Source organism: Pieris brassicae, chromosome 1 (assembly GCF_905147105.1).
Source record: "Pieris brassicae chromosome 1, ilPieBrab1.1, whole genome shotgun sequence".
Lineage (NCBI taxonomy): Eukaryota > Metazoa > Arthropoda > Insecta > Lepidoptera > Pieridae > Pieris > Pieris brassicae.
This window is the reverse complement of record NC_059665.1, coordinates 16,522,692-16,540,169: the sequence shown is the minus strand read 5'-3', so window position 1 is coordinate 16,540,169 and position 17,478 is coordinate 16,522,692. Positions and strand designations below refer to the sequence as shown.

Sequence of the window (17,478 nt, the reverse complement as noted above, 5' to 3'; positions counted from 1 at the left end):
TTACATATAATATTTCGATAAAAAAACCTAAAAAGCATTTAAAAATCTGACACTAATATCAAATTGTTATCTATCAATATGATGAATACATTTGATACATCAAGATAATTATAGACCAATATTTTATTAAAATTAAATTCTTTAATAAATTCTATAAGCCTTACGGAACTTATTTTTGCATTGAAAACATTAGTCACTCACAATAATGGACCATTATAATTCAATGACTTCGATACTCGCTTAACTATTGTTCTGCAATAAATAATACACATATTTATATTTAAATTTACCTTTACCTTGCACAGTTAATTGCAAATTAATGCCTTTATATTCTTTGTGGGCTTAGATAAAGTATTTATTTATTAACACTTCATTACATTACAATATAAAAAAATTGAAGTTAATCAAATCAAAAGGAGGGCAACTGGCGACCTTATCGCTTTCGAGCGACCTCATTCTAGGCAACCATTGTGAGTAAAGTAAATAAAAGTATTAAATTACATAAGATAGGAAAGAAGTGCAAAAATACATGTTATACACAGTTTTTAAGACAAACCTAAACAGGAAAATTAAAAAAAACAAACTAAACTAAATAAAATTATTCATTAAAAATAAAAATTAAAATGACACATAAATCACGATAATTATATAGGCTTAAGTTTTTGAAGGCAAATAAAGTTCATGTTCATGCCGTTCATGTCGTCTTGTGGTATTTGCCAGATATCTTTTTCGTATCCGCATCTACTCGAAGGTTGTAGAGGCTCTTGTGGGTGGGCTCGAGTGGGTCTTGAACCGCTCCAGTTACACCTGGTTAAAGCTGGATCTGTACTATTAAGTTGATCACGGTTCGTTCGCGGTCCAATCTGAGGATAAATATTGTTTATTTAAAAACAATTTAAAAACTGAACTTGACGGTTACGAATATGAATGTACACATCGTATTATACGGCAGAATAAAGGCTACTATAGTAACTAAAACCACCTCAAGAAACTGTAGGTAACAACTGGGAACTACGGGACAATCATAGCATTAATCGTAAAAATAATTACGTCACCTACATTAATTTCCGTAATATGTATATATATCAAACGAATAAGTTATAACAGCAACGGCGGCAAGATTGCCTGGAAATATAAATAAATTTGTATAAATAAAGAAACCAATAACATGTCAAAGCTACACCTAGCGATTTCATTACGATATAAGTAAAGAATGAGATTTTTGTGCGATATCTTTGCATAATAATTCTTTTGGGTTATTGCATTTCATCCCCTATTTGCTTTGATGGCATTATTAGGAGAATAATTTTAATATCATCTGTGATCGGGTGGCACAATGAAACGAATACAGGCTTTCAAAACCTTTTAATATTGTAATAGAAATAAAAAATTCTGGGAGAACTAAAATTAAGCTTTTTTTCAACAAATTACTACAATCAGAAGCTTCTTTACGATAAAGATTAAACCATAATTATTTTTACGTTCATTATAAAAAAATATTTTATTCAATTTTAACGATAGTTAAGACGTTGTTTTGTTAAGTGCTTCTCTCAATGCCAGTGGGCTTGCGAGTGCGTTGCGGGCCTTTTAAGAATTTTTACGCTCTTTTCTTAAAGGACCCTAAGTCGAATTGGATCGGAAATACTTCAGTGGGCAGCTGGTTCCACATAGTGGTGGCGCGCGGCAAAAATTGCCTTGAAAAACGCTCAGTTGTTATTCTTCCTCGACGTCTAATGATGAAACTCAGCTGCAGGTATTAATCCGAACAATTATTACGGTAATAATGCTCGTTTACAAATATGACACATTTTAAAATACACGAAGATGCAGAATACAGATTGTAACATAACCGTTATCTTAAATATTAAAGGATCGTACTCGTTTCGTTTTACAACACATTTTTTCTATTACCCTAAAAATTGTGTGTTACGACTTAGCAGTTTTATTTGCGCATAAACCATTTAAAGGCGTTGACTTCGTAAAATATTTTCATAACAAATGCGCTTGCCGTATATTAACTATAAATTCCATACGGTTACCGCATCATGCATACATCGTAAAAATTTCATTGTATCTTCTATAATACTCAGTTACAGTACGAAGACGATATTCTAAAATTATATTTATAAAAATTCTTTACAATTCTAAAAAACGTTCTCAAACGTCATTAACAAGTAAAAATTAATTAAATGACTTCAAAACTTGCGACTGAAATAAACGATACATAATGTCGAATTACGTAAAATACTAAAATCAACCGACGTCATTATCAGATTTAGGGATTCTAATAAAAAAAATTGAAATCAATCAAATGAAAAATTAATAAATTCAGAGTACACTACACTCTTGTTTGCACGTAACAATCCTTTCTCTTGGGCTGTATCTTTTCTCTTGGGCTTATACTTACCTGAAGCGGGAATCGTTTATTGAAAGCATATCAACCTCTGCTTGCGGCAGAAATATGACTAAGTAAGTAATTAATAAAAAAAAAACTCGTTTAGGTACACCAGGCAAACCTTACAGTTGACTAAAAAGTAGTTTATTTCAATTATTTGCTTAAAAATGGCGTTAAAGTTATTTTAAAAAGATATAGGTATAAATAAATATATTACATACAATTACGGCAAATTGTTTATAGGCAACCTATCGTTAAACCATTGCATAATTCCTCAACATTAATGAATTTTATCAAAAAACAGAAATAATTAAATAGGTAAAAAACGCTTATTTAATGCGACAAACAGTGGATAATTGATCGCCGTTTCGGTTTTGTTAGTCATTAATACTCGACCTGAGGTTAATGTTCGTGAAATAATATTTACATGGCAATTATTTGAAATTTAAAAATAGCAAGTCGCTACGGTATCTCTATTAAGTCTTAATATTTCGTGGCTGAAAATATACAATTGATATGTTGCATTATGGTAAAATATTATCTTGAAAAATTATACAATCTCAGTGTAATAATTTAAATGGCAAGAAATAAAACCTGCGTAAAAATTTTCAAGTAACTTTTTTATTGCTAAAAAGATGAGCGATTGTATGCTCTATAATAAATTCGAGATAAGGCAGATTTTTATTATACTTTCGGATATAGAACTCAACAATGAAATCTGTAATGTTTACATTTGAAATGGCGAGGATTAAAAAAAATCTCGTTTGTTTTTTTATCTTGATACATTATATGTTATTCAACTAAAAGGAAAATCATAACTTGTACACTATTAAAGCTCTATAATTTTAAGGGGCCTCTACGACCTTTTAAGTATAAATTATTTATTAATTTTATTCATTTATTAAGACTGGTGCATTACATATATGGTGCAAATACATTCAGAAGACATAAATTAAGGAGGTAACGGACTGCCTTATCGCTAACAAGCGATCTCTTTTAGGCAACCCTAGCAAGCACAAAAAAGACGTGTGTGTACATAAGTAAGTAAGTAAGTAATAAGTATACACACGTCATTTTTGTGCTTAAGTCTCTTTAAGCTTAAGTGTCTTTGTACATAAGTACACACTTTGTATACAAGTATACTTCTTTGGTGTAACAAGATAAAATTTTTTTCAAAATTATTATTGAAAAAACGACACTAAAATAGAAAAAAGGTATATTTAATACAATGAAAGTTATTATAAAGCATTATCTAGTTAAATAAGATTTATTTAAATACCACAAAGTAAATTGTTGACTATAGCTAACTTCAGAGTGTCGGTTTTTTGTGACATCATAAAAAAAATACTCTGATCAACGCGCAACTAACGCGCCAAACGAAGTATAAGTTCAAAAAAATGATATTACTGAAATAGACTCTAAAGGTTCTAAAATACTTAATTAATGTGAATAAATAAAATAGAATAAATATTGTCTTAATAAGTCTACGAGATATTTATAAAATACGTGTAAGTAAGCTTCATATCTGTTTGTGACGACACTTGAATAATGTACTCTTTAATAATAAAAAAATATCTGAAGTGCTGTGCTGTACATAGAAATACCAAATATGTTTATTTAATAGTTTAAAAACGTATGAGTTTTACTGACAGTCTTATTTTCAATTATAAATGAAAAGTATTTCTATCCGAAATCTTTGTTGCCCTTAAGGAACGCTATAATGTTTTACATTATATATTATAAACGCGAAATTTTTATGTATGATGTTTGTTAGGACCTAGTATTATATTTTTTGTTTATTTATAAATTCTACATGTTCATTTAGAATTAGCATGTAGAATTACATTTTAATTACATTAACATGTCAGAAAAAAATCATTCACAGTTTATGATGACATGACTTAAACTAAAAACGATATTTTATACAACTATTGAAACCATATTCCGAATAGGTAATGACTTCGTCATTTTCTCCTCTCATACCATGGCTGATTTTGTACTTTGACGGGCCAAAGATTTTATTATACGATTAAAAATAATTGCCGTATTAAAATTAAAGCAATTGCAAGTCATTAGTCATTTAACAGTCAATAAAAATGTCTGAGATTTAGTGACGTCATAAAACTTAAGAAAAATCTTATTTTACGGCTTTTATTAGTTCGACGCGTGCGCATAAGTTAATGACATCGTTTTGTAATCGTATATTATGATCAGTTTTACGACGTTTTACGTATGACTTCATGCATAAGCAATAAGCATGACCGTCCTTCTAGACGGTAAAGCCGTATTAGAAACAAAATTGGTTCATCTTTAATTTATTTATTATCTTCCGCGATATAATTTTAAACATACCTTATGCACTTAACATCATAAAACCATTTATTTTACGTCGCCTTATTGTGATTGAACAACAGGATCAACTAAATAACTACTTAATCATAATATTTAGTATTTAACTCAGTTTTCGTATATTCTCTTATCCATAATGACAGGCTAAATTACCTGACAAGTGTTATAGTGAAATAAGAATAAATTACTTTTTAAGTGATTTGTAAAGTGAAAAAAGTTAGGCTAAGTGAAATAAATTTTACCAGAAAAGGCACCTGGGCGACGGAGAGGGCCGACACTTTGTTTACACTACTAAATATAACATGACATTTCATCATAATAATACTATATCGTACAACATATAAGCATCACATGAACGTCTCCGGCAAGTACCTAGTACTTGTACCTAGAATGTAGGCTCAGTAGAAAAGATTGAAACAACGCCGCGCAGCAGTCAACAAGTATACCCCAGAGCCTTTTTTATTAAATCTCGTGTCAGTTTTTTATATAAATGTTAGCTATATGCACGTTGTATGATACTATTAATTGAAATATAAAACCTTTTGGTACAGTTAAAAATACAATTAGATTTAAAATTATATCGTGGTCTTTACGATTCGTGTCGCCAGTTATGAGCGATTAGCTGAAATCCCAACGATCCGGCCGTGTGTGTAAAAAAATAATAAAACGCAATACCGTCGACATAAACCCCTGTTTTATTCGATCCAGAGAATTATGTACATAATGTTATTCTATATATAACGTTAAACGACTACAAAAGGTGTGTAATTTTAAAGCTAAAATGCGTATTTTTAACAATAATTTTCTTAACACGTTTAACTCCAATGAAACTAGTATGTGATTATGTAGGTACGTTATAAAATAGCTGTTTTTTTTAATCTTATTTATTTTATCATCCATCTAGAGCTATGTTTTTATGAAACAAATATATCATACTTAGTATTGTCTTTTATTAACATAGCTTTTTTACCGGATTGAAGCTATGTACAAACTTGACGTGGTCATCGTGACCACGCACGCTGTAAAGCACGTAAAAATTATGCAAAATAATTATAAGTTTATAATAATATATAGCTTAGCTAGCTATTAAACGCTTATTTATAAAAATCGCAGATCGTTCTTTATTTAACTGAAAAATGGTGCTAAAAGGACACAGATAATATTTTTCACTATAACGCGATAATATTTTTCACTATAACGCGATAATATTTTTCACTATAACGCGTGCAGTTTATAGAGATGCGCCACGCGTCGATATAGCTCGATACATTTTACGATTGCATTTAATTTATTTGTTCCATCGTAAACGTCATGTGAAGCATCGATGGGCCCCGTTTGAAGATTATTATTTGTTACCCACGAGGTTTTTTAACGACACCATTACGAGATTGCGACGATACCGTCAGTCGTAACTGTCCATCTCACTTGACTTTGTTATGATATGAAATTATTATGTTCATACAAAAATAGTATATAATTTTTTGTATGAGTTCCTACAGTTCTGATTCATCTATATGAATCATAACTACTATTAGTTTGAGCTCATAGTACTTACATGGTTTCAGGTTGAGATTGATCACACAATAATTTATGTCTATGATTATGTAGGCCGGCTGTGAAGGGAAACATCGTAAGGAAAGCGGCAAAGCCTTGGACCCCAAAAGTCAAGGGCGTGTGTCAGGCATAGGCTGAAACAGATACAGAAATCTGAGGCCGAGAACTATAAGGTTGTGTTGGTTGTGTAGCGCCACTGGTTTTTTTTATAATGGCCGAGTGGCGGCCAAGCCATATTAATATCATTGTATTGAGAAACATTGTATTGATCAAACTCTGGTTTCTATTATACCCAAGTCTGGTTTCTATTGTTTTTGTTAATATACAGAGCTAACTTTTTAACTTATCTGCGAAGCCAGATAAAAAAAAATATTGCAAACACATACATCAATTTGAGAGAATTTAATTGTGAAAATAAGGTTAAGTTAAAAGTAGTTTTTTTAATAAGATAGCAGCATAAATAGGAAAATTGAATAATTTTTAAAGTTTTATTTGTGTGAAGTTTTAAACGATATATTATCTGTTTTATTAAATACATGATTATACGTTTGGTAGTGCCAGCAGCTTTGTCTCCCAAGTCTCCGAATACCATCACTTGACGTAAACCTAATTATTTATAATTTTAATTTATTAAAATTTGTTTTTTCTATTAGATAAATGATGGATTTTTACATACCAGGGTATGGCAACAAAAGCAATACATAAGCCATTTTTATAAATAGCAATTAGTAAGAACATAAAAAAAGCTGCATTCCTCTGGCTATAAAGCCCAATTTTTCTGGCGCGGCTGCATGGTGCGTTTGGGTCTCGCATACCCACTATAACCCCACAATGCCACCAAAACTAGCTCTAGGAATCCTTGTCCACTTTTCACTGCCGGCCCCTCGAACTATCTTTGTTTTTAATCACCATCAACGTTTTATAATTTTGTAGCAACAAATATTTAACATAATTTTAACCATTTCACTTCACATCATTATTAGTTAATAAATTAAAAACATACTTTGTCAATATGTAAGACGTCTAAAGCTTTTCCATTTATAGTTTCGATATAGATTTCATAGTTCCGACAGTAAAACTTCAAATATCTCAAGTCGATAGATCTTTTTATTGTCAAATGAAACGTTGACTGTCTTCGTTACGGGCTGAAACAATGTATTTACTTCCAGTTTCCTCAATGATGTTGATTGAATTTGGTAAAGCTTCTTTCATTTAAACCAATAACGTAGTTTTAAAAGTAACGTGTTACAGTAGACATATTGTAGAAATATATATTTTAATATATATAAATCTCCTGTCACAATGTTTGTCCGCGATGGACTCCTAAACTACATAACCGGTTTTAAATTAAATTGGCACACCGTGAGCAGTCTGGTCCAACTGGTCTGGTTAAGAGATAGGATAGCTTAAATCTTTAATTATAGTCGCAATTTTATTTTATTGCAAATTATTTGTCTATAATTAATTGTTAGAAGATGTCGATACTTATCGACTATGGTACTAAGGCTAACTAAAACCACATTAAGGAGAAACGAAGTTCGCGGGGGCAGTTAGTATATATATATATACACATTAAGGAGAAACGAAGTTCGCGGGGGCAGTTAGTATATATATATATATATTAGTATATTATTCTTATCGTCTCATAATCTTATTTGGGAAACATTTTCCGAAATAATCTAAAATATTAATTAATAATTTCGTTAAATTCATTGCTAAAAGATAAAGATTTCTGGAATTGATGGAAGAGGCTTTTTCCGTTCATTAATACAATTTCATAAATTCAATTAGTACTCATTTCTATGTGAGTTTCTCCAATATCAATTATATGTAAGTTATATAAAAAAAGTCGCGTTAAAATTTTTATTTATTAAATAATTTAAATGTATAACCAATGTTACATATCTCATCCTAATTTCGTTAGAACGAAGTTCAATGATTGAATAAAGCTATAAATTTTGGATATTAAGTTTTACTCTTTCATCAAAGACATTAATATTTCGATCCGAAAGCACAAACATTCTTTTCATATTGCAGAATTAAACTCATTTCGCGTCTTCTTTCATAAAACCTTCTTCAAATGTAAATAGCCTTTTAGATTTATTTTCTCGCGCAAAATTGGATCTTTTGTAACGTAGATAAGATTTAAAACTACTTGATATATTTTAAGTAGCAGTGAGTGAAAATTATCCACCCCAATCCCTTTGAACCGATTTGTCGTGTGTCTATTGTCGTTTCAAAGGTATTTTTTGCTTATTATTACGCTTGTTCGGTTCGATCTGGTTTAAGTTGGCATTGTTTACCTATACACGAATACTGGTTAAGCGTTCAATTCCATTAACTAGCATATTCGAGCCCGAGGGGTCGTCACTAAATTTTTTTCTTCCTATACGCGCAATTGACCCTAAAATCTATGCCGTTCAACTAGAACTCTTTTTCTATGAAAACTCACTAGACACAGTATATATCACTGACCTTATTCTATACCTAACAAAGACAAATAATCGTGAGAATAGACACGAAATAAGATTTTCTTTAAATATGTTAAATCAAGACTGAACGGTGGAACACACATTTGTATTTTTTAACATTTCACATTAACATGCGCGTACGAAGATATAGCCAAGAAATAATATTTGTTGTAACAGTAGGATAAACATAGTTGAGACTAGTTGTAATTGCCTTTTTGGCGCCTGTCCAATGTCTTCTGTTGAATTTACTATGTGTAATATATATTGGTTAGTTCTAGAATTGAACATTTACAATCAATTTATATTCTGTATCAATAACAACAATCTTTGAACTCGAAAAGCGTTTTGTATTGAAAACAAATATTAGGATACATTGAAATATTCGGAACTAAACCTACCTTTAAACGAATTTGCATTTTATCTTCCTGTGTTTGACTTCAAAATTGCTCATATCTCCCGGGACAAGCCAACTTAATTTAGCTTTATTTACTCTTCGGTGTATGCAAATTTTTCCCGCCTTTAGATAATCATCTGTCTTCTTTTTTCTCGTTTGTTTCTGTATTTACATCTCCCGATATCGTGAAAGTAATTTGTCGGTGCCGTTTTCAATTTAAAGTCGAAATTAGGTATAATAAAATTATACAGTTCACCGCTACCGATCGCAGAGATATCTTTTAAGAGGATTTTTTTCTAATTTTATTTTGTGAGGGGCTTGTGTACCTGTGGCTTGTAATCTCATTAGACTTTAATGTACAGTCACCGTTGAAATTATGCCATCTGTTATGGCTTCGATAAAATCAGTATTGTCAAATATTATCTCAAGTTGTTACAAGTATCGTATACCAAAATACCTCCTAGAGCCAGGGAAAATTTAAAAAGCGGCTATTTTTAGTCCTAGTTTACTAGGAAAACTAGTAGTAGTAGTTTACCAGGAATGCTATCTCGACTTACCGAAAAAATACTAAAGAAACAGATGCAATCTGATGCCTAGGCATCCCTCACATATACCTAGGAGCATGTAGCGGATTATTTATTATCATTTTTTAAATAAGAATTCATTATTGGCATGCGTAAAGCGTAGGTTGGCATAGTTCTATCGTCGCCCACAACTTTATTGCCTAGATTGCAGTGCACTTGATCTAGATAGCTAAAATAAACATTGCGAGAGCACTAGATTTTACTTTACCACTAAAAGCATTTATAGCGTTCCATAACGGTTTTATTCATAAATATAATTGTAACTATTTTGACTATGATTTTTATAAAGAACTAGTGTATCCGCGAACGTTGTCCTGTACAGAAGTCTTAAATACAAAACGTAAACCATTCTTGAATCCACTCACAAAAAATGACATCAAAATCGGTCCAGGTGTAGGAGGAGTTTAATAACAAACACACGCACAGAAGATACAAATTAAAAACACATTTTGATGATTAAAAATGATATAACCTTTTTTGACACCAGATTATTTTTTTTTAATTCCAAATTTAGGTTTTGTATAATTATTCAACTATCATATAATATTTATTAAGTAATGTAATGGGGGAAGTTAATTCTTATATCTGACATAATTTTCCATAAGAACTTCTTATTTGTAGTCAAATCTTGTATAGACACTGTATAACACGCTTGATTTAGAAGTCTATGTATGATCCAATATTATGTATCAAAATTTAACGTTTCTTTTGCAGTAAAAGTGATTTCCTTTTCTCCCATAAAATGGAATCGGTACTTACAGGAATCGAATCTTTAAATACGACCATAACACATGCGTAGTTTCCATCCCCCATAATAAAAACGCAATTCAAATTATTCTAACAATAAAACAGTCAAGTGTATCACTTAATAAAATTACTTGTATAGGTTGTTACGATATCGTATCGCGTTGAGTAAATTATTTTTATTATTAAATATTTATTAACGTACTTAGTGTAGAAAATCGATTCTGGCTTTTTGAAAACTTGGCCACAATATGGTGTCAATCTATATTAAAAAATAAAATACTAAGGATCTCAAGATTTTCAGGTTATTAAATATATTTTCAGATAAACGTGTATGTATTCCGTATAGTCTGTTAGAGTGAGTTTTTAATAAAATATACCTTACCCTAACCTAGCGTAAACATTTATAATTTGACAGAAAAAGAGAAAAGCGTACTTGAAAACAAAGCAGCTGAGTTTTAATTTATCAGGAGAAACGTGTTCTAATACTTTTATTCTATATTATGTTACATAATTATATTGATTATTATAATCTAAAAATGTTATAATTAACATACAATTACCGAGGTCATTAAAAAATTAGCACAGATTTTATATAATTATGTTTTCAAATCAACCTTCTTTTCATTCCTGAACTGCTACAGAGTAACCTTATAAAAAGTTAACAAAGACAGTTGAAAACTTCCATAACGCAATGAAACGGGTGATTCAACTTATTAAAGTCGTAATAAAATCGTATCGTAGTCGTACCGTTACAATAAAAGTGCCACTGCAACTCACGTACTAAACTTTATGAGGGCATTGTTTTATTAATATCTATAAAAAGTACTTTCAAGTAAAGCGTTTTAGTTAGGAACCCGCGTTTCAGTGTTTACAGTGTATAGCTGGCTTTATTGTTCTTATACTGACTTGCAATTAAGTTATACAGTTGCGTTTATGCTTGAATGGGTTTATTTATTTTAATAAGATGCGCTTATATAAGGAACAAAACTCCATTCACGAATTCAAAATTTCAGTTGCAAGATTTATTCAAAATTTACAATATTTAATATGACTTTAATGTAGTGATGTTCATTTGTTTATTTTAAGATACCAAGAAACTTTTGTATGTCGGTGCAGTAGCCGGTAACGATAAAGTCCAAATGTAAATATATCTTCGGGTATTGTGAATTTGGATAGAAATATTTTATAAATAACGATAAAAGTTTTCTTATATTTCATGTATCAATCGTGTATATGTTATCATAAGTGATGTGTAAAGTTATTGCGGGAAATAAAATTATATTTTAATAAAATAATCTATTTATCTGTGTTAGGCAAGAAGGCATGTTTGCATTGTTTTAGTATTAACGATACGAAACTTAACAAACATTTTTGTTAACCCTTTTTTATACTATTATAGCGATTAAAAACAATTTATTACAAAAAGAAAAATAGAAAAAAAAACTCGAAAGGGGAAAAAGATAATGATAACAATAACAAAACTATTTACAATAACAACCTACTTATTAGAACTTTCTAATTCCAGACCGACGCAGCATCTCCAGAGTGCCCAAACGAGAAACGTTCGTCCGAGAGTTCAATTCTCTCATCCATCATGCCTGACAGCATATCTGGCTCCATCTGTACCGCTGTCCTCTTCATGCTGGGATGGAAACTCCTCTCGAACAAACGGTGAAGAGTGAATACGAAATAATGAATTGATATACATCGGAAAGTATAAAAGCTCATTGGACCATATGTCATTTAGTATATTTTCTTAAATCTAAATCCATGGTTATTAGATTAATTTGTCTAACTAATTGACTAATTTGTCCATACCTGCATATAATTTGTGTAATCATATGTTGAAATCAAAGCATAAAATGTGCGTATTTGATAGATTTTGATCAATTGGTCAATTGTCATTTTCGTTCGCCATTGATTTCGCATAACCAATATCAAAGTAATTGAATGTCCTTTGAGGTTTTATATTTTCTTTTGTATTCTGTGAAGACGCCGTATTAAAATTGGAAGCAAACTTGGTTTCATAGTTTTAAATCGATTTTTGTATAAAATTCCACGGTTTTTAAACTGTGGCCTGATAGATTTTGATATACACGTCAATATATCGGGTATGTCATTTGAATATTTGTGCCCTCTTGTATTAAGGCCTATAATCGTCATTCGTATTTTATTCCTAAATATTGGTAACTGTAAAATTATTCTTGTATATAAAATAGCGCTGTATAAATTGTTAATATTTCAGAAATATACATTTTCGCGTTAGTTATAACCTATATAATTCGTATTTAACGAAAATTTTATACTGTTACGAATTTTTTCTTCAGAAAACATGTTTAATGGAATTTATAAATTATAGTTATATTTAAAAGGAATTTAATAGAAGAATATAATATTGTAATCGCACTTGTATGTACTTCTGTTTGTCTCTATACTCTAGTCCCTAAGGCTTTAACACACGATTTTCATTAATACTATGAGAGTTATGGTATTAAAGAACTTTTTTAGTATTGTATTGTAGTATATATTTTATTACTTATATTGAAAGCATTCGTGCTACAACCTTTGGTCTGCGCTTGAAGTTTGTACATAAAATAAAATAAATCAATGGCGCCACAATATTTTCAAGTTATTCTGATCATTTGTTAATCTAATAGGCAAGTAGGTGATCAGCCTCCTGTAACTGACACACGCAGTCGCCATTTTGGGTCTAAGGCATGTCGATTTTTTTACGATGTTTTCCTTCCCCGAACGAGCTAATGTTACATGCGCTAATGAAAAGACAAGACCACTGGTACACAACCGGAGTTCAAACCTACGATCTCAGGGAAGACAGTAGCCCGCTCAAGCCTCTAGGCCAATACTGATCAATAACAATGTCGCACTTTAAAAACAGAGAATTTGTGCATCTCATACTTTATTCTTCATTCATTGAATAACGTTACAACAAAATATTTTATAATTAAAATCAATTTAGAACGTATGTCCTACGAAGTGTATGTATATTATTAATTATAAATAATTTTATATCGACTTGAAAGGGCTAGTATAAAATCCAAAAGGAGTACCTATAACTACGATTAGAAAATTTAGGTCAAGCTTACTGATAAAAAATAATCTGCATATAGCAGATAGCATAGCATAATAAAGCAGATTCTAGTTAGAAGTCTCCAATTATATTCCTTCTAAATAATTAATGTAAAACGCACAAAAACGTAACAATATTAGAACTTTTGCGATTATTCGGCTTTCGGTGTTGTCAATTTAAAGCAATAAAATCTAGACGAATTTATCCATGTTTTATTATTAGGTAATAATATTAAAATCTGGGACTATATATTTCACAAATTCCAAAGAAACAGCCTAAAATTATCATCGATTGATCTCATTATTGTTGTAATGAAAATGATTAATTTAGTTTAGATAAACGGTTCGTGCCAAGAACTCCGAAAATATTTAATCAATAGAATATTAAGATAATATAAAAATATAATTTATCGCATTAATACAAAATTATAAAGAATCTATACGATTCGTTACCGTACAGATGCTTTTATTGTTTTAATCTAATTTATAAATTATTCACTCGTATAGGTTAATTAATAAGTATATAACGAATAGTGGCTTCAATCTTCGTATTTTTATTCAATTGTTTTTTGTATGAAAACGTAGCTAAAGATATTCCATTTTTGAAATTCCATTTTGGGATCAATAATATTTCGGGAACAAAATTTTAGTTTAAGCATAGTAATTTTATTTAGTGTATTTTTGCTTTAAGAAAGACAAAACAATGAAGGATGTGTTCAATTGTGATATGTTATTTAAGGTGAAAGGTTAATTAAAAAAGTTTTCATAATGATCTCTTGAAAACTCTTATTTGCTAACACTTCGCTTCAAAGCGTCCAAAAAAATCGCATAATCATAACTCCTTACATTAAATACATTGTTTTCTGGCTAAACAGATTTAAAACAACAAACCCAACTTAAAGTGTGGAAACTACTACATTTTGGATTAAAGATCGTAAAAACTAAAAATCATATTTAAAAGACAATGATTGTTTTGGATGCATTTGAGTGAAGTTCAAATAAAAATCAATGCAGTAAGAGTTTTGTATATAAATTAAAATTGGTATGCTTTTGCTGTTTAAGAATTGTAGCGAAAAATTTCTAAATTTCCGTACTAATGCTTTGTGTTTTTGAAGAATGAGTAAATAAATAGTTTTGGAATCTTTTAATAGGACCATAGAGAATGAGAACTATAAAAAGGGTTTTTAAGGATTAAGATATTTTTCATTGAATGTTGTCTTATTCATTCTTCAAAACAGTGCTTGCGCCTGTGTAATTACTTGTATAATATTATAAGCAATATAATTGTAATTAGATTTTAAGATAAGCTTCGCTGATTTATACAAAGTACTTACGTCCTTTTGATTTATAGAAAGAGAGATTTCAAATTTAGATTGTGAACTAAAAATCAAATTAATTTCTCAAAGCACGTAACAACTCAGTATTATTTTATATTGAGTATTTCGTTAAATAGGACCTTTATTTTACACGCGATTTCTATATTTAAAATACCAATCGTAACTACTACAAGTCGCAATATGCAGAGTGCTTTGACAGGCTTTTAAATAAAGGACCCGAAGGTATTACGAGCGTGAACAAATATGAAGAACGAAAAATTTTGACAAACCTTTTCTTTTCATTGCGTATTAAAAGATCGACGTCGAAAATAAAGGACCTATAAAGCTATTTAATGGCATAGACCTTTATATAACTAGTTTAAAAATGTGTGATTTTATTCTTTAGTATAATTGCAGGCCTGTATATTTTAAAATAATTAATTTTAGTTAAGTTTTATTTCGTAATCGCCTTTTACCAATAAGTTGTATGCCAGATATTTGTAATTTTATATACTGCCAATTTATTCTGTTTTTTTTTTGTATATTCTTTAGTTAAAAATAATATAATTTTTATAAATATTGCGTTTGTTTTATTTTTACCTTACCGCACGCTTTGCACCTTGTCACACACGACAATATTGCAAAAATAATCTAGAAAAGTCTTGATTATTAATTGAATTTTAACAGAATATTTACTAATTTAATAGGCAGGTATCGTTGTGCGTCTGTTTCATGCATTTCTATTTCATGATTATACTTAGGCTATGTAATAAGCAATCCCATTCCAGCGTTTTGTAGGGAAAAAATGCTTGTAACCCTGGTCTTCCGCCTTTTTGTGGAACCAGCTGCCAGTTAAGATACTTCCAAACCGATACGAATTAGGGTACGTCAAGAAAAGAGCGTACCATTCCCTGTAAGGTCGGCAACACACCCGCTTGCCCTCGGCGATGCAGGTGTTCATGGGCGGCGGTTATCACTTTATTCAAAATTATCCGTCTGCTCGTTTGCCTCCTGTCCAATAAAAAATACGACTTCTATGGGAATTATATATTTTTCGGACACTAAAAATCGACATAAAACAAATTCGGTTTCTACCAACACTAATAGGTACTTAACATAAACTAACAACTTCATACACAAGAGAATTACTCTATAGTGTAGTAAAAAGACATAAAGAAATGGCTTAAAACGCACACGTGATTATCAACCCGATGGTAGGGCATTGGAACTTCATCTCAATCAAATCTTGGCTCGGCCTGGCGGTGCATAATTAACACTAGACCATACTGTAAAGTCTAATAAAATCTTCACGTAAAAAACCTACATCTCGAAGGCATATGATGACAGAAGGCTGGACCTATAAAGGAAAAATATTAAGACCTAAAAAATCCGAGGTCAAAACCAAACGCGACAGTTTTATCTGAGACATTTACGAATTATAAAGAGAAGAAAAACGGAGGAGAAACTGTGTTATATGAAGTGCTTTTCATCAAAACTTTAAACCATTTTCAAAGCCATTAAATTGAATAACTTCCCCAAACACTTAAGTTAAATCGTGTTTGTAAGAACTATCCTAACGTGGCCACTAACTTGATGTATCTTGTCTACGTAGATGACTTTATTGCTTCACCACAAACTTTTACGGATACGCTTTTGTTATAGAAACTGCTGTAAATTTTCAAACTACTCTAAAAGGCCGAGAAAATGCTAGATACGAGCCCCGATGTAAAATAGTTCGTCTAGTCTGAAATTTTCTTAATTATTTTTGTATATCTATATAAAATAGAAAGGTGTTCTACTATCACATGTCGCATTACTTATGCCATTTTTTAATTATAAACCAATAAACGATTTTAGCTTTTTAAATTTATACATATTCTGTCTTAAAATCGAAGAAATTCGTCTAATTGTTCATCGATACAAAAGAGTTCGTCTATCGGTGAGTTTAAATAGGATTATTCCTTCTTTGTACAATAATGTTGCATAATTTAAATTTGTAAAAGTAATTCTGTGTTATTTGTCAAGTGAGATAGCATAAATTCTGAAAATTTCAGTTTTTTTCATTAGTTTTAATAACAATGGGCATGACCCATTTGATGACAAACCTGTGTGTGACGAGCTTCGAAAGCGTTCGTGGGGTCGATGCTGGCAAATCAAGTTACCAAATATCTAAAGACTTGATACTTCCCAGGTCTACAGTCCAATCTATCATTCAGCACTATAAAAGAATAGAACGAGAATTTAGAATTTTTTATGTAATGTAAAGTCATGAAAATGAAAGAATTTCAATTATGTTAAAATAAACTTTAAAATGTTCATCAAATTGTGGTTAATTTAAGGTTCTTAATTATTTTAACAATATTTACTTTCTATATTTTACGCTTCGCACTACTTTTCATACAAGACGAACTATTTTGCGTCGGGCTCGTATTACACTCAAGTATAATGCTATTCCAAAATTAGAAAATCATATAAATAATGGTTGAAAAAAATGGATTTTAATTTATATTTGCAGTATAAATTTATAACATTCACTCTAAAATTCACAACGTATGTATGATTTAATCAAATACATTTTTGA

The 17,478-nt window shown here is 30.3% G+C and overlaps 1 protein-coding gene across 1 annotated transcript in view; it reads left to right on the top strand.

Moving 5' to 3' along the window:
* LOC123712514 overlaps nucleotides 1–15,409 on the top strand; it is a 73,409-nt gene extending 58,000 nt beyond the window's left edge. The window contains exon 3 of the mRNA XM_045665647.1: nucleotides 12,020–15,409. Coding sequence (XP_045521603.1) covers nucleotides 12,020–12,169 — 150 coding nt within the window. The 3' untranslated portion in view covers nucleotides 12,170–15,409. The remainder of the gene's footprint in view (nucleotides 1–12,019) is intronic.
* The last annotated feature ends 2,069 nt before the right edge of the window (nucleotides 15,410–17,478 follow it).